General features: G+C 42.9%; 1 protein-coding gene across 1 annotated transcript in view; it reads right to left on the bottom strand.

The window, feature by feature from the left end:
* TMEM132B (transmembrane protein 132B) overlaps positions 1-23,780 on the bottom strand; it is a gene marked incomplete at both ends in the record, with an annotated part of 376,262 nt that overhangs the window by 164,213 nt on the left and 188,269 nt on the right. Inside the window, one exon of the mRNA XM_079717037.1 lies at positions 16,630-16,776. Coding sequence (XP_079573163.1) covers positions 16,630-16,776 — 147 coding nt within the window. The remainder of the gene's footprint in view (positions 1-16,629; positions 16,777-23,780) is intronic.

The following is a 23,780-nucleotide window of genomic DNA, read 5'->3' on the forward strand; positions in this document are numbered from 1 at the left end:
TGGAGCCACGTTGCACCTGTACCCACGGGAAGCAACAGAGGACGCTGGCCATGGAGCTGGATAAAACCAAATCAAATGTCCTTTCGAAAAACATAGAGGTTTCTGCTCACACAGGAAAAAAAAAGGTAACCAGGTATACTAGCTCTTCTGTAGGTTTACAGGAATTGATGCTTGGTTGAGGCAGGCTGCATTAAATGAATACTTCCCAATCACAGAGTATTTTCTCCAGGGGAACCGTGAGGGAAGTGGAGGGGTGGAGGCGGGAGAAGCGCTCAGAGGTTCATTTGATTGCTTTTGTCAAAGACTTGCACCAGACCTGAGGAAATTTCCTAGTTCCAGTGGTCAATTTGGTCAATGAGATCTATAATGTCATCATAATAAACATGTCAAAATAAGTAAATAAATACATCACAATAATGACATAAAAATGATTTAATGGAGCGGCTGGGGTTTCTGACAAATACCAACCTAAAAGGTCAAACAAAGAGTCATTCTCAAGAGCATCAACTTTGCAGGTTACCCTCGATTAATTTCATCAACCGCCCATCAGAAATCTGTTGCAAAGGCTCCCGTGGCAGATCACCATTTGGGCAGACCTTTGGAAAGAAAGCCTCCCGTTTCCTCTGGCTCAATTTCTGCCTGCATCAGGGAACTACAGACGTCTAATCCCACAGTAGAAATAAAATCTGCACTCCGGAAGAAAGGGCATGTCTGAATCTCCATGATACTTGAGTGTCTGAGAGAAACTCTGTTCTCTATTTCTATTTCACAAAGGACCCATAATGCATGAAGCTGACAAAGCAATGATTAAGGCTGAACTTCCTATAGCCTCAAACAATGTTGCTTAAATTGGGGATTTGGGGAGGCCACCAAAATCCTGCCCAAGTGTTGACCTTTGGCAGAGTTTCTCTTCAGCACCACTCTCTTCTCTTTTTCCCTGGTGCTGGGGAAGGAGTCTTGGGCTTAGAATGATCTGACATACGTTTGTTGAGTGCCTACTGTGTGCCAGGCACTGTTCTAGGATCTTGAAATCTGGGTTCAAATCCCAGATCCACCAGTCCTAGCTATGGACCTAGCTGTGGACCCTTAATATCTGAGCCTCACTCTCCGCACCTGTAAGTGGGGTTATTTGTTCTACCTTCTTCATGGGTATATTTTGATAATTCACAGGGATAATATACAGCATAGAACCTGGCACAAAGTAGGTGCTAAATAAGCGTTGCATTTAATAGGATCTACTTCCAACACCCCCTGAAAACTCCTCCCACACTGGCACCTTTCAAGACTATTCAAAACGGCCCCATCCAGGTCTACTCTCCACAGATGCTCCATATTCTGAGACAATCCAACCACTATCAAACTTGTGCATTAAAGAACATTCTGGAAAACGAATACAATACAGCATTAGTATTATTTAAAGAATGGGTTAATAGGGCACCTTCCCAGAATTGCTTAGGTCTAAACTCCCACTCATCCTTTAAGGACAAGTTCAAATGTCACCTCCTCTGAGATGACTTTTCCTCCATTGCATCCTCTTCTTTCTTCTGCTGCACTTGGGCTCTTGTCCTAAAACTGTACAGAGCGCCACCTACTGGCTGAGTTCGCTGTCCCAGCATCTGTCTCTTGCACCAGAGTTCTGAGCATCTTGGGTGACAGAGAGAACCCTGCTTCTAAAAAGACCATAAAAAGTCAAGCCAATTGTTTAGACTTGCTGAGACAGGCAACAGGGAACCACTAGGTGGTGATGAAAGCGGTATTTTAAGATTAGTCTGGCAGCTGGTAGCAGAATGGATTAGTGGGGAGAGACCACAGTCAGAGGCCGTGTGGTGGCCACAAGGAATTTCTAGGAATGAGCCTGCCAGGAATACAGTCCTCAGCCAGCACGGCCCTCCTGGCCAGCAGGAAGACTCAGCGGCACAAAGTAAGACACATTTTTTTAGCAAAAACCACACCCAAACACCCAAATATATAGGTTTCTGCTCCAAACGAGCCATACTGAGAATTAGGGAAACTTCTTCATCAAATAAATGTAGCCACTTTGAAATCTATGAACTTATTCCCTACATGGTATCACTACTCAACATGTATATTTGATTAAGAGAATGAAAAGACAAGCCACAGACTGGGAGAAGATATTTGCAAAGCGCATAACTGATAAAGGATGGGTATCTAAGATCTACAAAGACTTCTTAACACACAGCAATAAGAAATAACAACCCAATTTTTTAAATGGGCCAAAGATCTGATCAGACACCTCACCAAAGAAGAGATACAGATGGAAAATAAGCCTATGAAGAGATGCTCCACATCCTATGTTCTTAGGGAGCTGCAAATTAAAACAACAGTGAGAAACTACTGCTGTTAGAGGAGCTAAAATCCAAAACACTAACAACAAAATATCTGTGAGGATACGGGGCGGCGACAGGAGCTCTTATTCTTTGCTGGTGGGGATGCAAAATGGTGCAGTCACTTTCAGCGATAGTTTGGCAGTTTCATACAAAATTAAACATAGGGGCTCCCCTGGTGGTGCAGTGGTTGAGAATCTGCCTGCTAATGCAGGGGACACGGGTTCGAGCCCTGGTCTGGGAGGATCCCACGTGCCACGGATCAACTAGGCCCGTGAGCCACAACTGCTGAGCCTGCGCGTCTGGAGCCTGTGCTCCGCAACAAGAGAGACCGCGATAGTGAGAGGCCCGTGCACCGCGATGAAGAGTGGCCCCCACTTGCCACAACTAGAGAAAGCCCTCGCACAGAAACGAAGACCCAACACAGCAAAAATAAATTAATTAATTAATAAAAAACTCCTACCCCCCAACATCTTCTTTTAAAAAAAACAAAAAAACTAAACATAGTCTTACCATAAGATCCAGGAATCACGTTCCTTGGTGTTTACCTAAAGGAGTTAAAAACTTAAGCCCACAAAAAATACACACACAGATGTTTATGGCAGCTTTATTCCCAACTGCCAAAACTTGGAGGCAATCAAGATGTCCTTTGGCAGGTGAATGGATAAATAAACGGTGGTTCATCCAGACAATGGAATATCATTCAGTGCTGAATAGAAATGAGCTATCAAGCCATGAAAAGACGTGGAGGAACCTTAAATGCATGTTACTAAGTGAAAGAAGCCGATCTGAAAAGGCTACATTCTGTGATTCCAACTCTATGACATTCTGGAAAACGCAAAACTGTAAGGATAATAAAAAGATCAGGGGTTACCAGGGGTTTGGGGGGGAGGGAGGGAAGGATGATTAGGTGGAACACAAAGGATTTTTAGGGCAGTGAAGCTATTCTGTATGATGCCGTCATGGTGGACACGTGTCATTATGCATTGTCCAAACCCAGAGAATGTACAACAGAAAGAGTGATCCCTAATGTATACTGTGGACTTTAGTTAATAAGAATGTATCTTTATCATACTAAGTGAAGTAAGTCAGACAGAGAAAGACAAACACCATATGATATCACTTATATGTGGAATCTAAAATATGACACAAATGAACTTGTTTACAAAACAGAAACAGACTCACAGACTTTGAAAACACACTTATGGTTACCAAAGGGGAAAGGTGAGAGAGGGAGGGATAAGTTAGGAGTTTGGGACGAACATATACACACTACTATATATAAAATAGATAACCAACAAGGACCTACTGTATAGCACAGGGAATTCTACTCAATATTCTGTAATAACCTATATGAGGAAAGGAATCTGAAAGATTCCTCAGAGAATGGATATCTGTGTATGTGTATCTGAACCACTTTGCTGTACACCTGAAACTAACACAACATTGTAAATCAACTATACTCCAATATAAAATAAAAGTTAAGTTTAAAAAAGAAAGAATGCATCTTTATATTGGCTCATCAATTGTAACAAATGTGCCACACTAATAATGCCAGGTGTTAATAATGGGGAAACTGTATGCAGGGGAGTAATATGGGAATTTCCCGTAATTTCCACTCAATTCTTCTGTAAACCTGAAACTGCTCAAAAGAAATCTTAATATTTTTTAACTGTATATTTGGATACTCTTTGTATCAGTCAGGATAGACTATTCATATTGTGGTAACAAGTGAATTCAAACCTCGATGGCTTAACAGGCACATGAAAAGATGCTCAACATCGCTAGGTATCAGAGAAATGCAAGTCAAAACCATAATGAGGTATCACCTCACCCTGTTCAGAATGTCTACCATCAAAAAGTCTGCAAATAATAAATGCGGGAGAGGGTGTGGAGAAGAGGGAACCCTCGTGCACTGTTGGTGGGAATGTAAATTGGTGCAGCCACTATGGAAAACAGTATGGAGGTTCCTTAAAAAACTAAAAATAGAGCTACCATGTGATCCAGCAATCCTACTTCTGGGCTATCAGGAAAAGACAAAAACTCTACTTCAAGAAGATACATAAACCCAATGTTCATAGCAGCACTGTTTACAATAGCCAAGACATAGAAAGTACCCATCCACAGACAATTGGTTTAAGAAGATATGGTGTGTATTTTTAAAATGGAATATTACTCAGCCATAAAAAAAGAATGAAATATTGCCATTTACAGCAACATGGATGGACCTAGAGAATATTATACTTAGTGAAGTGAGTCAGATAGAGAAAGACAAATACTATATGATATCACTTATATGTAGAATCAAAAAATAATACAAATTGAAACGAGCAGGGCCCTGAGGGGCCCTCCCATGTACAAAGGCCCTTCCATGTGCCCTGTCTCTTGTTTGTAGAAAAGCTGTAGTCTCCCAGGCCTCCCCTGAGTCACTGAAGAGCAGGCTCAGGCAGTTAATGGTTAGGGCAATAGCATCACAGAATCTTCAGTTCCTCCCTGAAGGACTTAGATAACAGTGTCTGACGCACATTCCTGAGTTGTTCTGCAGATACTAGAACAGCCACCAGAGGGAAAAAGCTAATGGCATGATAACCAGACTACACCCATGACACAAGCTGCTCCATCTAGAGCAGTACTGAATCCATGGCTTGCACAACTCCAGGAACTGACCTCAAGAAAATGGGAACAAACCAACACTGGAGTTGAAGATTAAGTGTGCTTAAAACAATCAAGATGACGCTGACCAGACCACCATACAGCCAGTTTCAAGATGACTATCAGAGCTGACTGTGCAATTCTGCATGTAGCCCTCACCTGCACACCCTGGAAGCTTTCCTTTAAAAGCTCTTGCCCCCTGATCGGCGATGGGGAGATCATTTGGGGGATGGTAGCCTGCCTTCCCAGGTCACCAACTTCCTGAATAAAGCATTTTTCTTTTTCCACCACCCCTTGTCTCTCAAACATTGAATTTTTGAGAGACGATGGGCAGCCGAACCTGAGTTCAGTTCCGGCTCAGGCTCGTAACGAAATGACTCTAGATACAAAACACAGACAGACTCATAGACACAGAACAAACTTCTGGTTACCAAAGGGGAAAGGGAGAGGGATAAATTAGGAGTTCGGGATTAACAGATGCAAACTACTATACATAAAATAGATAAGCAACAAGGATTTACTGTACAGCACAGGGAATTATATTCAATATCTTGTAATAACCTATAAAGGAAAATAATCTGAATACACACACACACACACACACATACACAAATCACTTTGCTGTACACCTGACACTAAAACAATATTGTAATTCAACTATACTTCAATTAAAAAAAAACCCACCCTCAATGGCTTAAGATGACCAAGGTTTAATTCCCACTCACACTACCTGCCTCTGCCAGGCCAGCAGTGGGCACTGCTCTGTGCAGTCACTGGACAAAGACTCTCACTTTAACCAAACTTGAGACTGGCTCCTCTGAGCCCTCCCTCCTCTTGATGGTGGCCATGTCCTTGCCACACCTGTGTAGCCCAATTACAGGAAGAATCTTGCTAAGTCAGTTTAGAGGCATCCCACCCCACCCTGGAGAGCTGATCACCCTCCATATCCAATCAAATTCCTCATGCCCATGCTTGCTGTCTAATCAGTCCGGCCTGCCCTCAGCAAGAATCTGGTTTGGACAGTCTAGCAAGAATCCCCCTACCCTCACTGTCTCCTTTGGGCAATTTGTCATCTATCGACACCATGCCCACTCTGTTCCTTGGCTGTAAACCTCCAGTTGTCTTTACTGTATTGGGAATGGAGCCCAATTCTACCCTGGGGTCTCTCTTCCCCCATTGCAATGGTTTCTGAATAAAAGCTCTCTCCACCACTTTAACCAGTGTCTGGCTCTGGTAGTCTCTGACACCACTCAGAGGCTGGGCTGATGGGTGGCCTTTTTTTTTTAATATTTATTTATGTATTTATTTGGCTATGCCAGGTCTTAGTTGCTGCATATGGAATCTTTTTAGCTGCAGCATGCGGGATCTAGTTCCCTGACCAGGGATCAAACCCAAGCCCCCTGCATTGGGAGCACGGAGTCTTACCCCCTGGACCAGCAGGGAAGTGCCTCATGGGTGGGTTTTGACAGAGCCTTTCATGCATCCTGCTCGCCCCTACACCATCCCTCCTCCAGGTGGGAGCCCTTGACTTGAAAGAAAATGATGACTGGATTGGACAACACAAAAGCCTACAACATCACTAAAGTCAGAATACAAAAATAACAAAAGAAACAAAAAAAAACCCACTAAAGACAACAAGTGGGGAAAAACATTTGCAGTCAAACATGCCAAAAATTGTTAAACTTCACCAGAAATTAAGTCAATGCAAGCAGACAGCCATATTTCAACTATCAAATTCTCTTTTTAAGGCAATGCCCAAAGTTGGCAAAGGAACGGAGAACTGGGCACGCTTACCCAGAGCTGGCGGTGTAAACTGGCAGGAAAATTTCACAAAAGCATCACAAACTTAAAACATAGTCATGTCTTTTGAACCCACCCATTCACTTGTAGCTTTCTCTCCCAAAGACTTATCTACAGGAATATGCAACAGACATTTTATGTTTAAAAAAAAAACAAAAAAAGAATGTTTAAAAGGAGGAAAAAATAAAACATCATACAAATGGCCAGCAGCAATGTTTTAAAGAGGAGAAAACGAAACATGGTAAGTGAATAGAACACACCTCTATAATATCAACAGAATACTATACCACTTTTAAATATTGCATTGAAAATTACAGGTTCATGGAAAGGTCCCATTAATTTGAAATTGTTAGAAAACAATGTTTATGTGTGCATATTTGTAGTTTTGGGGGAGGAAGAATCCACCACTTTCATCAGTTTTTCAAAAGCGTTGATAATTCTTTTTATGGTTAAATATCTAATGACATGAAAAGATGCTGCCATGTATTTATTCTACATTATTACAGAAAACAACAGCTTTCAAAGGTAAACAACTTCTAGTATTGACAAAAATCATGTCTTTATGTACATTCACATACATGTGAACAATGAGCATGTGCAGATATACTCATCAAAATATTAACAATGGCTGCCTATGACTCATACATTGGTTCAGAGATGACTTTTATCTTCTCCATTTTACTCAGTTGTATTTTCTAAATTTTCTACAGCTAAACATCTATTACTTTTGAAGTAAGAAGCTTTCTATTACACTTAGGCTGAAACTAGCCAGCTGCATAAATGCACAAAGTTTCGCACTGGTTAGGAAAAGAGGAGAAATATTTTTTAAATATTTCTTTTTTTTTCTTTTCTTCAGCTGGTCTGGTCCCTTTCGGGGAGAGGGGAAGAGTCCTCTGTTTCCTATAGGTGAATTCTGTTGCCACTTTCTAGAGAGAATTACAAACGAGTCCAGGGCACGATGCATTTCTATACATCAAATCTTGATTTTGAACTGTTGTGATAGCTGCTACTCAGAGGTCTCCAGGCGTGCAGTGGCAAATGCTATTGTAAATCCAAGAATTCCATGTTCTAAGTCAATTATTTTCCAATCCTAAAATTGTTTAAAAATCTGAAAGTGAAATTAAGAAAACACTCCCATTTACCATTGCAACAAAAAGAATAAAATATCTAGGAATATACCTACCTAAGGAGACAAAAGACCTGTATGCAGAAAATTATAAGACAATGATGAAAGAAATTAAAGATGATACAAATAGATGGAGAGATGTACCATGTTCTTGGATTGGAAGAATCAACGTTGTGAAAATGACTCTACTACCCAAAGCAATCTACAGATTCAATGCAATCCCTATCAAACTACCACTGGCATTTTTCACAGAACTAGAACAAAAAATTTCAAAATTTGTATGGAAACACAAAAGACCCCGAATAGCCAAAGCAATCTTGAGAACGAAAAATGGAGCTGGAGGAATCAGGCTCCCTGACTTCAGACTATACTACAAAGCTACAGTAATCAAGACAGTGTGGTACTGGCACAAAAACAGAAAGATAGATCAATGGAACAGGATAGAAAGCCCAGAGATAAACCCACGCACATATGGTCACCTTATCTTTGATAAAGGAGGCAGGAATGTACAGTGGAGAAAGGACAGTCTCTTCAATAAGTGGTGCTGGGAAAACTGGACAGGGACATGTAAAAGTATGAGATTAGATCACTCCCTAACACCACATACAAAAATAAACTCAAAATGGATTAAAGACCTAAATGTAAGGCCAGACACTATCAAACTCTTAGAGGAAAACATAGGCAGAACACTCTATGACATAAATCACAGCAAGATCCTTTTGGACCCACCTCCTAGAGAAATGGAAATAAAGACAAAAATAAACACATGGGACCTAATGAAACTTAAAAGCTTTTGCACAGCAAAGGAAACCATAAACAAGACCAAAAGACAACCCTCAGAATGGGAGAAAATATTTGCAAATGAAGCAACTGACAAAGGATTAATCTCCAAAATTTATAAGCAGCTCATGCAGCTCAATAACAAAAAAACAAACAACCCAATCCAAAAATGGGCAGAAGACCTAAATAGACATTTCTCCACAGAAGATATACAGACTGCCAACAAACACATGAAAGGATGCTCAACATCTTTACTCATTAGAGAAATGCAAATCAAAACTACAATGAGATATCATCTCACACCAGTCAGAATGGCCATCATCAAAAAATCTAGAAACAATAAATGCTGGAGAGGGTGTGGAAAAAAGGGAACACTCTTGCACTGCTGGTGGGAATGTGAATTGGTACAGCCACTATGGAGAACGGTATGGAGGTTCCTTAAAAAACTACAAATAGAACTACCATATGACCCAGCAATCCCACTACTGGGCATATACCCTGAGAAAACCATAATTCAAAAAGAGTCATGTACCAAAATGTTCATAGCAGCCTTATTTACAATAGCCCAGAGATGGAAACAACCTAAGTGTCCATCATCGGATGAATGGATAAAGAAGATGTGGCACATATATACAATGGAATATTACTCAGCCATAAAAAGAGCTATTTGTAATGAGGTGGATGGACCTAGAGTCTGTCATACAGAGTGAAGTAAGTCAGAAAGAGAAAGACAAATACTGTATGCTGACACATATATATGGAATTTAAGAAAAAAATGTCATGAAGAACATAGGGGTAAGACAGGAATAAAGACACAGATCTACTAGAGAATGGACTTGAGGATATGGGGAGGGGGAAGGGTAAGCTGTGACAAAGCGAAAGAGCGGCATGGACATATATACACTACCAAATGTAAGGTAGATAGCTAGTGGGAAGCAGCCGCATAGCACAGGGAGATCAGCTCGGTGCTTTGTGACCGCCTGGAGGGGTGGGATAGGGAGGGCGGGAGGGAGACGCAAAAGGGAGGGGATATGGGAACATATGTATATGTATAACTGATTAAATTTGTTAAATTAAAAAAAAAATTTTTAAAAAAACAAAGTACCTTTATCTTCTTTATGGTGCTTAAATTAATTAACATTTCATTTATTCCTGTATCCCTGTCTACACATTAAATTCACTAGGGGTTTTTTTTTAATAACAATGCCTGTGACCCAATTAGAGGTAAGGCCTAAGGAGTGTGTGCTTTTTAGAGACTCCCAGGCTATTCTGATACACATCCAGGATTGAGATGCCTTGATTTATTCATCTGCCAAGTAGTCATTAAGCCCCCATATTCGTTTCCTAGGGCTGCTTCAACAAATTACCAAAAATGTAATGGCCTAAAACAATAGAGCTTTATTCTCTCACAGTTCTGGAAGGCAGAGCTCCAAAATCAAGGTGTTCTCAGGGCCTCCAGGGGATATCCATTCATTGCCTTGCCCAGCCTCTGGTGGCACCAGGCCTCCTGGGTTTGTGGCTGCATCCCTCCCATCTCAGCCTCCATCTTTACGTGGCTTGCTCCTCTGTGTGTCTATCTTTTTTGTTTTTAACGTCTTTATTGGAGTATAATTGCTTTACAATGGTGTGTTAGTTTCTGCTTTATAACAAAGTGAATCAGTTATACATATATATATGTTCCCATATCTCTTCCCTCTTGCGTCTCCCTCCCTCCCGCCCTCCCTAACCCACCCCTCTAGGTGGTCACAAAGCACTGAGCTGATCTCCCTGTGCTATGCGGCTGCTTCCCACTAGCTATCTATTTTACGTTTGGTAGTGTATATATGTCCATGCCACTCTCTCGCTTTGTCACAGCTTACCCATCCCCCTCCTTATATCCTCAAGTCTATTCTCTAGTAGGTCTGTGTCTTTATTCCCATCTTACCCCTAGGTTCTTCATGACCTTTTTTTTTCTTAGATTCCATATGTATGTGTTAGCATACGGTATTTGTTTTTCTCTTTCTGACTTACTTCACTCTGTATATGACAGACTCTAGGTCCATCCACCTCACTACAAATAACTCAATTTCGTTTCTTTTTATGGCTGAGTAATATTCCATTGTATATATGTGCCACATCTTCTTTATCCATTCATCTGTCGATGGACACTTAGGTTGCTTCCATGTCCTGGCTATTGTAAATAGAGCTGCAATGAACATATCTTATATGGACACGTCATTGGATTGAGGGCCTGCCCAGATAATCCAGAATGATCACCTCTTCTCAAGATTCTGAGTTACCTCTGTAAAGACCCTTTTTCCAAATAGGGGCCCATTCACAAGTTCCAGGGATTCGGATGTGGACACATCCTTTGAGGGGCCACCCTTCAACTCACTACAGTGCCTACTTCCACATGCTAGATGGTCTGCTAGTGCTGTGGATGCTGCTTTTTACTGAGTTTTCAGTCCACTTAAGGCAAGAGAGCTGAAAGATGGGGTGGGGAGGAAGGAGAGTGCACAGCAGGGGCATCTCCTTGTGCCTCACAAAGAGCCCAGTGTCGTGGACAAGAGCGTGGACCCGAAAGGCAGAGTGCTTTGGCTACTTACTGGTTCTGAGACCTGGGGGAATCACTGAAACTGTGTCTCAATTTACACATCTGTTCAATGGGAATGATAATAGTTATCTGCCTCCTAGGGCTCTAAGATTTCTGACTTTTAAAAGTGTGTTTTCCTGCAAAGACTTACAATGGTGTCAGGCACCGAATGATATGGTTTTTCAAGAAGTTTTTCAAATAAATAAGAAACACAATCACACAAAACCGCCCTCAGAGACATACTACAACATTTCCACGTGTTCTGTCTTTTATGTCTCAATAGAACGTTTTACAGAAGGAAAGTAACCACCCTGAACTGAGTCTGGTGGGAAAGATCTACTTATACGTCTTAGAAACAGAGGCAACTGTTACCATCACTGACCTGTCCTCCCCCTCCCCCTCCCCCTCCCCTTCCTCCTTCTCCTTCTTCTTCTCTAACTTGAATAAGACGCCTTAAGCACAATAAGAGATTTAGCCTGGTTCGTGTTTCACGGATCCATAAAACGACACACGACTTGGTGACTTTTCCTCTATTACCATTGCTTGTTCCTTAAGGTTCAGCTGCTAAATCTCACAAAAAGCAATGAGTTAGTCAAGTTAGTTGAAAGGGTGATCCCTTCTTCTGCTCAACCCGTTATAATCACTTCTGGATTAGAGCAGGCCGAGAAAAACTCCCGAAACAGTGAATCCAGATGTTCAAACATGGTTAACACTTCACAGTCAACATTTAACTTTGATGTCGATTTCACCTTCAGCTGGGCTACAATCATGTGGGGTGTGTCTATTTCTTTCAAGAACTTTTCACAGAAAAATCTCAAAAATCGATGAACAAAAGTTTGTTTTTACCATGCTTTTCATTATATACGACAAATGTAAATTTAGGGTTTGGCTTTTCTATCCTATGGAGAAGCACAGACTCCTGTTTCTATGGTGCAGCCCGGAGCTTCTCTCTGCCTCTGTACCAACTTTCAGATGAGAATGAGCTCTGTATTGTGGTTTCTGACCACACAGAGTGGCACCTTATTTCCTCTGAGGTTTGGGTCCCAACGGCCAGACAGAAATCACTGAAGAAACAACCTCATCTCAACTAGCTGGTTGCACATGGTTTCCCACACCGAGTCCATCATCCGGCTTTCATTTCTCTTGGTTTCATTTTATCTGTTCTGAACACTTTCAAATTTGCTTATTTTTCTAATCCCTTCTCGTTTTGTTGGGTAATGCAACTCATTATCTTGTGGTTTCCATCTTTTTTTTTTAAGATTTAATTTTATTTATTTTTGGCTGCGTAGGGTCTTCGTTGCTGTGCGCGGGCTTTCTCTAGTTGCAGCAAGCGGGGGCTACTCTTCTTTGCGGTGCACGGGCTTCTCATTGTGGTGGCTTCACTTGTTGCGGAGCATAGGCTCTAGAGTGCAGGCTCAGTAGTTGTGGCACATGGGCTCAGTAGTTGTGGTGCACGGGCTTAGTTGCTCCGTGGCACGTAGGATCTTCCCGGACCAGGGCTCGAACCGGTGTCCCCTGCATTGGCAGGTGGATTCTTAACCACTGCGCCACCAGGGAAGTCCCTTGTGGTTTCCATCTTTATTACTCACATTTCCTCACAATGAGTGTTCATTAAAATATTTTGAATTAAGACTTTTCTGCCTTCCTAACCGAGCCCATTGAGTCTTCCCATACTGACACATTTTTAATTCTTATCACAGAACTTCAGGCAGTTGGTACATTATATTCTATTAAAAACCCTATTCCGCCCAAGGTTGTCACAATTCAGAGATAACAGCCTTCCACGGGATGTTTTGTTAGGGATATATTCACAGATTCACTTTGTTAGCCTGACAAATACAGTCCATGAGCTGGTATTTCACACCTCATTTGATCTCACAATTCAACAACAACAAAAAAAGTATAAAAAGAAGCAATTATTTATTTAGATTCTGGAAGCGATTTTAGAGGGATATTAGATAAGCATAAATTGTCATGCCAGCAACAATCCCTGTCCTTCTAACAGCCCAGGGAAGGGCAAAAATGGAAAGTGAAGTCAGAGAAGAAGACGATGCTGCAATGTCTGATACTTATGTAACTCTGGTTATGTAACTACTTTTTTTCTCTTGTAACTTTTTTAATCTCTTCTAAAGAGAATGCAAAATTGATTCTCTCAGAACCAAAAGCGAAAACCACAGCCTGTGTTTTCCCTTCAATTTAAAACATCACCACTCCACCAGCCAGTATTTCAACCAAGCCAACTTCCCCTGTGCAGACCACGGAGACGGCCGTTAGAGAGCCACACAGTGACTTCTGAGGGTGTAAGTCCAGGCATCCCACTGGGGCTCCTCCAGCCCAACAAGAGGGTCAGGAGGACTGTCATAATTTCCTGGCCACCTCGTTTCTGCCCTCCCATTTTCCCCCAAGAACCCTCTCCCGTACTCTAAGCCCAAGTCATTCAGGTGGGTCCACCCATCTCCTACTTTTTTTGTTTGTTTGGTTTTTGCGGTACACGGGCCTCTCACTGTCGTGGCCTCTCCCGTTGCGGAGCACAGGCTCCGGACGCGCAGGCTCAGCGGCCACAGCTCATGGCCCAGCCGCTCCGCGGCATGTGGGATCCTCCCGGACCGGGGCACGAACTCGCATCCCCTGCATCGGCAGGCGGACTCTCAACCACTGCGTCACCAGGGAAGACCCACCCATCCCCTACTTTTACAGCTGGCTACAGAGATTGGTTCAGAGTGAGTACAAGATCCGTGTTACTCCAGGCAGATCCGGTGATGTGCAGCCCCAGGACTTGCGCTGGATGTGATGGAGCAGAACAGCATTCTCCCTGAAGTGACCAAGCCAGTAGGATTGATGCTGGGAAGACCTGCTGGAGATGAGGCCAACCCAGAGGAAAGACTAAGAGACAGGTTGCTAAGAATGCTGCATCCAGACACTTCTGGCACCCATCCCCCCTGAATTTCTCCACGTGCACAAGCAGTCGAGGAGCCCTTTCTGCTTGGGCTTCAATCGTGTGGTACCTAAGGGCATCGGTCAGACAAAGTCCACCGGATAAACACCCCAGAAACCAAGAGGAAGTCTTCCAGCGGAGTCAAAACAGAGATCAAGGCACAACCCTGGACGCATCCCACCTTTAAGAAGCATGGCAAATACTGCTAGCTGAACACCCTTCTCCCTGACATCAAAGACTATCTCTCAGTACAAAGCCTGAAAATAATACCAGATATTCAACTTTCCAGACTACCCTGCTTCTTGAGCAAAGGCATGGAACTACTGATGAGATCTTAGACTTCCAGGGAAAGTCTTCTTTCCAGCTGGAAAGGTCTTCTTTCCTGGTAAAAAGAGAAGCCCCCCTCCCTTCCAGTCTTTGTATACAACTAGATAAGTTTGTGATGCCTGGAACTGCTGCCGCCACCTTGTAGCCATGAGGAAACAAGCTGGAGGATGACAGCCAGTGAATGGGGCATGATACAGTAGGAAGATGGAATGCACCTGGGTGACACAATGGTGCTGCTGGATTGACCAACCATGGGACCACCCACCTCCAAGCTTCTTGTCACATGCGATGACAAAATCCTATTGTTGCAGCCACTCCTAGGTGAGAATTCTAGTACCTGTAACTGAGCAAATATAAAAATCCTAGACTCTTTCCAGGTATCGACAGCTCAGGATAGGGGAGTGTTCAGACAGCAGATTCAGATTTCCAGGGAAACCATGTGTCACATGAGGCTGCAGACTAAAAGCTCTGTCAAGGGATGTAGAGGACGATGACCGGAATGCTGAGTTGGGAGTGAGAGGAACCCAGATCACCTGATCAATATTCCTAACCAGAGGCTTTTGATCACTCAACCTGAGTCACTCTTTCCCTTTAAAAGAGCTCTTCAAAATCAGGCAGAACAGAGTTCTAGCTGAGGTTGGCTGAGGTCACCCAAGCAGAGACAGCCCTCAGCCTAGAAATCCATTAGAAAAGGCAAAAGCTCCATGCAGTCTCTCCATTTCTCATGCTCCCACACACCCACCCACCCACCAGCTCCCTCCTTCATTCACCCAGTGCCCCTTTGGTGTCCAACATCATGGACCTCAAAGGGTTTAAAAACAAGAAAAGAGGGACTTCCCTAGTGGTCCAGTGGTTAAGACTCCCGCCCTTCCATTGCAGGGGGCGCAGGTTTAATCCCTGGTCGGGGAACTAAGATCCTGCATGCTGCGTGGCGTGGCAAAAAAGAAAACAAACAAGAAATGAAAGAAAAGAGAACAGGTTATGACACTAGAAGATGATAAGTGAAAGATCTAAACAGGGCTCTTTGCCAGCCTGAGGAGTTAGGGGTCTCATCCTGGCTGAAGTGGGAGCCATTGGTGGTTTTAAAGCCGGGGGAACTGCATGGCCAGCCTTGCTCAGTCAAAAGGGAAGAGAAGAGAGGCCAAGAGACTGTAGAAAAGACTGTGGCAACAGGGCTGAGAGCTCGTTCCGCCTGTTGGGAGCCCAGATGCAAGATTTTTTAGCAACAGCCTCCTTCTGCTTCCCAGGCAAGCTCAGCCCCGTAAAACCCAAGGCTGCTATCGGAGCTAGAGAAGACCGGCCAGCAGTGCCAAGTTCCCCAACTTCACATCCCAAGCCCATATGCCAACACCCAGGTGTGACAGCTGCAAAACGACTACTTTTAAGTGCTGAGAGACCATTACTTGACAGCTAGAGGCGCCCTCGGTTCACTCCTAAAAATGTACATTTCCCCCTTGCCTCTTAAATCATTTCTATTTTCCCCACTTCATTCTTCAGCTCTACACTGCCAACAATAACAGTAACAATAATAAAATTTTTAAATAATGGTTATCAAACCCTGCACTGGGACAAATAGGAGTTCAGGTCATTTTTGAGATTGCCAGCCTAATTAGGTCACTGATGTATAAAGAGCATAAAGGATAAAGCCCTCATCCTGCAGCACATCCGATAATACATTCAGAAGCTGTAGGACGGAGCTGAGCTGATGAATTCAAAGGAACACGTCTCCCATGAAAGGCAGAGGCACCTAGAAAAATGGTACAGATGAACCGGTTTGCAGGGCAGAAATAGAGACACAGAGGTAGAGAACAAACGTATGGACACCAAGGGGGGAAAGTGGCGGGGGGGGCGGTGGTGGGATGAACTGGGAGATTGGGATTGACACGTATACACGAATATGTATACAGTGGATAACGAATAAGAACCTGCTGTATCAAAAAATAAATAAAATAAATTGTTTTTTAAAAAAGGGCACAAAAAAATAAAAATGCAGAGGCACCGCTTTATTTATACACTCATTATTTTCCTATCAGCTTTTGCAACCATCCCCAACCCACCACTGCCGAGGCGCCTTGAGCATCTCAGCGCTTACCTGCTCTGTATGTCCGGGTGGTGACCTACGCAGGTGAGGGTGGCTGCTGTCTGAACACGGTCATTGTCAATTTCTTCCTGGACCGCCCACTGGTCTTCGCTGCTGACTCTCACTGCGGTTATTTTCACACCTGCTGCTGCCTTAATTCTGTGGGGTAGAAAAAAAAATAAATATATATGACCATTTTACTTCAAAACAGGGAGCAAAACTAGGGAGCTAGCACAGCTCTCCCCTTTCCTCTGGGACATGTAGGGAAGAGTGGCCCTAATGCCTTTCCTTTGAAAACTAAGTGTCCTGTTACTTTTACAAGCGCCCCAAAGTAGGAGCCCCAGCGTTTTGCCACGTCTGTTCATTTTCTGTCTGATCGGTGTGTTGGGAATCGGATCGCTTTCTGTTTCAGGGGTCCCATGGGACGGACAAGAGACAGATGTGTCTGGTAGGCGTGGATGGAATCTGGGGCCTGGTTCTTCTCCTGGGGATGGGGAAGGGCTCCCATGAGGTGGGAGGGTCTGAGAGGCTGCAGGGGCTATGCCAGCGCAGGGGATGGCACCATCCAGGGCACCAAGGGGGAGGCAGGCAGCACTGATCACACTGTGAAGAGGAAACAGTGGGACCACGCGGTCCTCAGAGGAGCAAAAGAAATACAGCATTCAGGCAGGCTAAAGTGGCCAAGTACTGCCTGGTACGATGTTTGCAGAACTCAGTTCCCCAAGGAAAAATCCAAGGCCCCAGCTGCTTCAGCCATTGAGCAAAGGCCAAAGAGAGTTCCCAGCCTGGATTGCCTGCCGTTTCTTCCCTGCTCCTAAAACTATCTTCATGTTGCTACTAACCAGAATACATCTCCTCTGTAACCACGGGGACTGCAAGGCAGCATCCAAGTTCTCTGACAATGGCCTTGGGACTTGCCCAGATGCTGTGGACTTGTCTGGAGAACAATCAGGAGGAAGACAGGGCCATGGAAAGCCAAGCTGCTTGCTGTGCTTAACTAAATGTAAGTAATACGAAAAGGGTGTCATTAGACTTCTGGGTGCATGAACTAATGCTGCAGAGGGTCAGCACATGCTTGGCTATGAAGGTACCTGAACCCCCTCTGCTTCCCAGAGGCCTGTGGACTAACGAGAAATGCCCAGTGAGGCTCTGGGCATCCTTTTCCAGAGAGAAGGCAAAAGGAATGCCACGATGCAAAAAAATGGTATGTGTGCAGGAGTTACAGGAGCATCAGCAAAGACAGATCCATCAAGACAGACATTCCACCACCACCAAGAACCTAGAAGCAAATATTCCCTCCAAGAGATTTATTAATCAAATCCACACATAACAGCAGGGTCTAAGATGCAATTTAAAACATATGAATGAAGGTGAAAGGATACAATGGGAGGATATATCCACAAATCATATCTCTGATAAGGGTCTAGTATCCAGCATATATAAAGAGCTCTTGCAACTCAACAACAAAAAAGACAAATAACTCAATCTGAAAATAGATGTTTCTTCAAAGAACATATACGTGGCCAATAAGAACATGAAAAGATGCTCAGCATCATTAGTTAACAGGGAAATGCAAATCAAAACCATGAGATACCACATCACACCCACGAGGATGGCTATCATCAAAAAAAGGGAAAGTAATAAATGTTGACAAGGATGTGGAGAAATTGGAACCCCTGTACACTGCTGGTAGGAACGTAAGATGGTGCAGCTACTGTGGAAAACAGCTTTGCAGATGCTCAGAAAGTTAAACACAGAATTACTATATGACTCAGTAATTCTACTCTTGCATACAGAACCAAACTAATTGAAAACAGATACTCAGGCAAACCCTTGTACATGCATCTCATGATGGCACTGTTCACAACAGCCAAAAGGCAGAAACAACCCAAATGCCCATCACATGATGAAAGGATAAACAAAATGTGATATATACGTATCGTGGAATACTATTCAGCCACAAAAAGGAATGAAGTGCTGATACATGTTACAATGTGGATGAACCTCAAAAACATCATTCCAAGTGAAAGAAGCCAGACACAAAAGGCCATGTATTGTATGGTTCCATTTACATAAAATATCCAGAACAGGTAAATCCACAGAGATAGAAAGCAGATTAGTGGTTTCCAGGGGCTGGGAGGAGCAGAACGAGGAGTAGCTGCTTAGCTAACAGGTATGGGGCTTCCTTTTGGGGTCATAAAAATGTCTTGGAACTAGATAGAGGTGGTGTCTGCACAACACTGTGTACTAAACGCCAGTGAATTCTTCACTTAGAAATGGTACATTTTACGTTATGTGAAATTTGCTTCAATTAAAAAAGAAAGAAAAGAAGAAAAAACAGGTGAATGGACCCTCCCAGGAGCGACTGAAACTTTAAAAAAGGATTTATCAAAATCCAAAAAGGACCCAAAGAAGGGAATCCCTAAAGTCAGAATATCAAGCAGCAGGAGAGAATGTTCTGGGCTCAAGGGTTGTCCTAAAGCCCCTGATTTTGCTGCCTACCATAAGGAACCCCGGGTGGAATTAGGGGACTCAAATACTTGCATATCTAATTAAATTTTTTAAAGTTTCTGCTTCCTGTATTCCCTTCTTATAGGACCTTACACAGATGTTAAGACATACACCTGCTCGCTCTTGCATTTGGCGTTCCTGACCCCCTCCAGAGATTCAGGCGCCATTCCTTGTCCCAACTGGATCGTTTTTCCTGTTGAATTCTGGTGACTACATATGCTAACTCCTCAAAGCTTCCTTTCTTGCCATCACAAAGTTCCGGGAATTAATTTATGCAAGCCATGAATAGAGGCGTCCCATTGTGTCCCTGTTTCCAGCCATTCCATCTTGCTGCCAAAGGGGCAACTGGAGAGAATGTTCCAGAATGCATGTCTCCATAAGCAGAGTCCTCCCACTGTCAAGAGCACCTCCTCATTTCTACCAGTACTTGCCACTTTAATGGCTTATCACATTCTTCCACATACACGGATCACAGAGCAATTTGACCAAGCAGCCCCATGGTCAGGATGATTACTATTGTTCCCAATGTCCTGATGATCAAACTGTGACCCTCACACCCCCAGAGGGAGCGGCGAGCTGGAGGTCACAGAGCTAGACAGTGACAGAGCCAGGATTAGAAACCAGATCCCCTGACTCCAAAACCTGCCCCCCTTCCCTCCTACTCTGCCCCATGCAGAGAATTCCCTGCAGAGGATACAAAATTAACGCACAGAAATCTCTTGCATTCCTATACGCTAATGATGAAAAATCTGAAAGTGAAATTAAGAAAACATTCCCATTTACCATTGCAACTAAAAGAATAAAATATCTAGGAATAAACCTACCTAAGGAGACAAAAGACCTGTATGCAGAAAATTATAAGACATTGATGAAAGAAATGAAAGATGATACAAATAGATGGAGAGATATATCATGTTCTTGGATTGGAAAAATCAACATTGTGAAAATGACTCTACTACCCAAAGCAATCTACAGATTCAATGCAATCCCTATCAAACTACCACTGGCATTTTTCACAGAACTAGAACAAAAAAATTCACAATTTGTATGGAAACACAAAAGGCCCCGAATAGCCAAAGCAATCTTGAGAAAGAAAAACGGAGCTGGAGGAATCAGGCTCCCTGACTTCAGACTATACTACAAAACTACAGTAATCAAGACAGTATGGTACTGGCACAAAAACAGAAATATAGGTCAGTGGAACAGGATAGAAAGCCCAGAGATAAACCCATGCACATATGGTCATCTTATCTTTGATAAAGGAGGCAAGAATATACAGTGGGGAAAAGACAGCCTCTTCAATAGTGGTGCTGGGAAAACTGGACAGCTACATGTAAAAGAATGACATTAGAACACTCCCTAACACCATACACAAAAATAAACTCAAAATGGATTAAAGACCTAAATGTAAGGCCAGACACTATCAAACTCTTAGAGGAAAACATAGAACACTCTATGACATAAATCACAGCAAGAGCCTTTTTGACCCACCTCCTAGAGAAATGGAAATAAAAACAAAAATGAACAAATGGGACCTAATGAAACTTAAAAGCTTTTGCACAGCAAAGGAAACCATAAACAAGACAAAAAGACAACCCTCAGAATGGAAGAAAATATTTGCAAATGAAGCAACTGACAAAGGATTAATCTCCAAAATTTACAAGCAGCTCATGCAGCTCAATATCAAAACAACAAACAACCCAATCCAAAACTGGGCAGAAGACCTAACTAGACATTTCTCCAAAGAAGATACACAGATGGGAAACAAACACATGAAAGAATGCTCAACATCATTAATCATTAGAGAAATGCAAATCAAAACTACAATGAGATATCATCTCACACCGGTCAGAATGGCCATCATCAAAAAATCTACAAACAATAAATGCTGGAGAGGGTGTGGAGAAAAGGGAACCCTCTTGCACTGTTGGTGGGAATGTAAATTGATACAGCCACTATAGAGAACAGTATGGAGGTTCCTTAAAAAACTAAAAATAGAACTACCATACGACCCAGCAATCCCACTACTGGGCATATACCCTGAGAAAACCATAATTCAAAAAGAGTCATGTACCAAAATGTTCACTGCAGCTCTGTTTACAATAGCCAGGACATGGAAGCAATCTAAGTGTCCATCGACAGATGAATGGATAAAGAAGATGTGGCACATACATACAATGGAATATTACTCAGCCATAAAAAGAAACGAAATTGAGTTATTTGTAGTGAGGTGGATGGACCTAGAGTCTGTCATACAGAGTGAAGTAAGTCAGAAAGAGAAAAACAAATACCGTATGCTAACACATATATATGGAATCTAAGAAAAAAATGTCATGAAGAACCTAGGGGTAAGACGGGAATAAAGACACAGACCTACTAGAGAATGGACTTGAGGACACGGGGAGGGCGAAGTGTAAGCTGGGACAAAGTAAGAGAGTGGCATGGACATATATACACTACCAAAGGTAAAAGAGATAGCTAGTGGGAAGCAGCCACATAGCACAGGGAGATCAGCTCGGTGCTTTGTGACCACCTAGAGGGATGGGATAGGGAGGGTGGGAGGGAGACGCAAGAGGGAGGAGATATGGGGATATATGTATATGTATGGCTGATTCACTTTGTTATACAGCAGAAAGTAACACACCATTGTAAAGCAATTATACTCCAATAAAGATAAAGAAAGAAAAGAAAGAATGAAAAGAAAGAAAGAAAAAGAAAGAAAGAAAGAAAGAAAGAAAGAAAGCGGTGTGTGCGTGTCAATCCCAAACTCCCTAACTATCTCTTCCCCAAAAGAAATACATTCTAATTATTTTTGCCTTGGTGGTTATGAAGCACCAGGCATTCCTACCTGCCTAGGAGAGCTGGATGCTTCTAAGGATGAAGGTCAGGGAGGTGGTGGAGTTAGTGATGATGACAATGAACTAACTGTGAGAGTTTGGATACCAATCACTGAACATCTGTGACTCAGTTTCCTCATCTACAAAATGTGTGTAATAATAATATCTATCTATAGTGTAGTTTGTATGAAGATTAAGTGAATCACTGTATATAAAGTGCTTAGAAGAACACCTGGGACAAAGAAACTGATCAGTGTTAGCTATTATGATTTTTCTCACCATGAACTACTGCAGAGTCTCCAGAGATCATACACTCAGGCATCAAGCCCCCTCCCTGTGAGATGTCCTTTGAAACTGCTCTAAGTCTCCACGCAGGACCCCAGCCACCTCCTCTCTAGATATGATTTCCCTGATCTTACTCCTTTTCCGTGGCAGGAAATTCCTCTCATATCCCAAGACGGAGCAAACCCTCCATTTGCCGTAGTAAATCCTTTTATTTTATTTTATTTTTCCATAAAGGTTACTCTACACTTGAACCCTCGACACTTTGGGTTCAAAGGACATCAGTGTGCACCTGACAAAGTCTCAGACATTTTCTGATTGTAGTTGACCAAAGAAATAATCCAATTCCGGTTCATGTCTAGTGTACTTCAACGTCCAGAAGTGGGACCAGCTTTAGAAGTGGCTCACCACAAAGGTTCAATTGATGTCCCCACTTCCCTAGGCACCTGACTCTGTTCAGGTCTCACATATGTGGGTTTTGTGCACCGATAGGTGGTCACAGTGTGGCTGCCAACAGCTCTTGATCTCACTTCCTCATCCACAAGGGAAAAGCAAGACTCTCTCTCCTAGAACAAACTCCTGGAGCCAGGTTTTCATTGGTTGAATTTGACTGAGTCCTCAACCTTGGACCTATCACTGTGGCCTAGGTGGGGTGAAAGGACAATGCTTATTGGTTTGCCCAGACAACGACCATCCTGCACTAAGAGTGAAATGAATCCCATCTGAACCACATGGGAGGGGTTAGCAGGGAGTGGCTCCCAAAAGGAAATTCGAGTTACAACAGGAGAAATGGATGGTAGGAATCAAAACCACAAGCCTGAAGCCAAATTATTGAGGTTCTGCCTCCCTCCTACATACAAGTTATAAAATTGTTCCAGAATCTCAGTTCTTAGTCCAAATCCTTCCCAATTTTAGATTCTATTTGTTGGAACAATCTAAGCCCAGAAAAATCCATGCCTTGAATATTCATTAAGTTTGTTTTAGAGAAATATTTTTAGGCTTGGTGATATTCTTAACTCTTGTTATTTAAAAACTACAATAATCTAAACCTTGTGACAGCGATTAATGGTCTCAGCACTGTAAGGAGCCTGAGGGATTTGGGGGCTGAGCAAGGGAAAGATATGACCACAAGGTGGCAGTAGCACGCAACAAGCTTTACCTCGGCAACAATCTGACAAGTTTGTGTGATGCCTAAGTCCCTCATAGCCTAAGACCTTCCAAATGACATGGCATGAGGGCCACTAGCCAGAAGGGGAAGAGGGCAGGGAACCCCAGGGAGAAGAGGAACAGAGAGGGCGCTTACAAGTCACTAGGCAGCACTGTGGGAAGTCTCCAGGTCAAACAGCTCCAAAGGGCAGCTGCAGCTTGAGGTCTTACAGCTACAAGGTCTATGGCTAACAGACATTGGGAACAGTTTTGCAGGGTATGCAGAGCAGGCTCTAAATGGCTAAAACAGGCTTATTTAGGGTATATTTAAAACAATTAGATGTGTAAAAAGTTGAGTTTGGCTCTTAAGCTAACAGGTCCCAGTCT

This window comes from Hyperoodon ampullatus (genome assembly GCF_949752795.1).
Source record: "Hyperoodon ampullatus genome assembly, chromosome: 13".
NCBI classification, from domain to species: Eukaryota; Metazoa; Chordata; class Mammalia; order Artiodactyla; family Ziphiidae; genus Hyperoodon; species Hyperoodon ampullatus.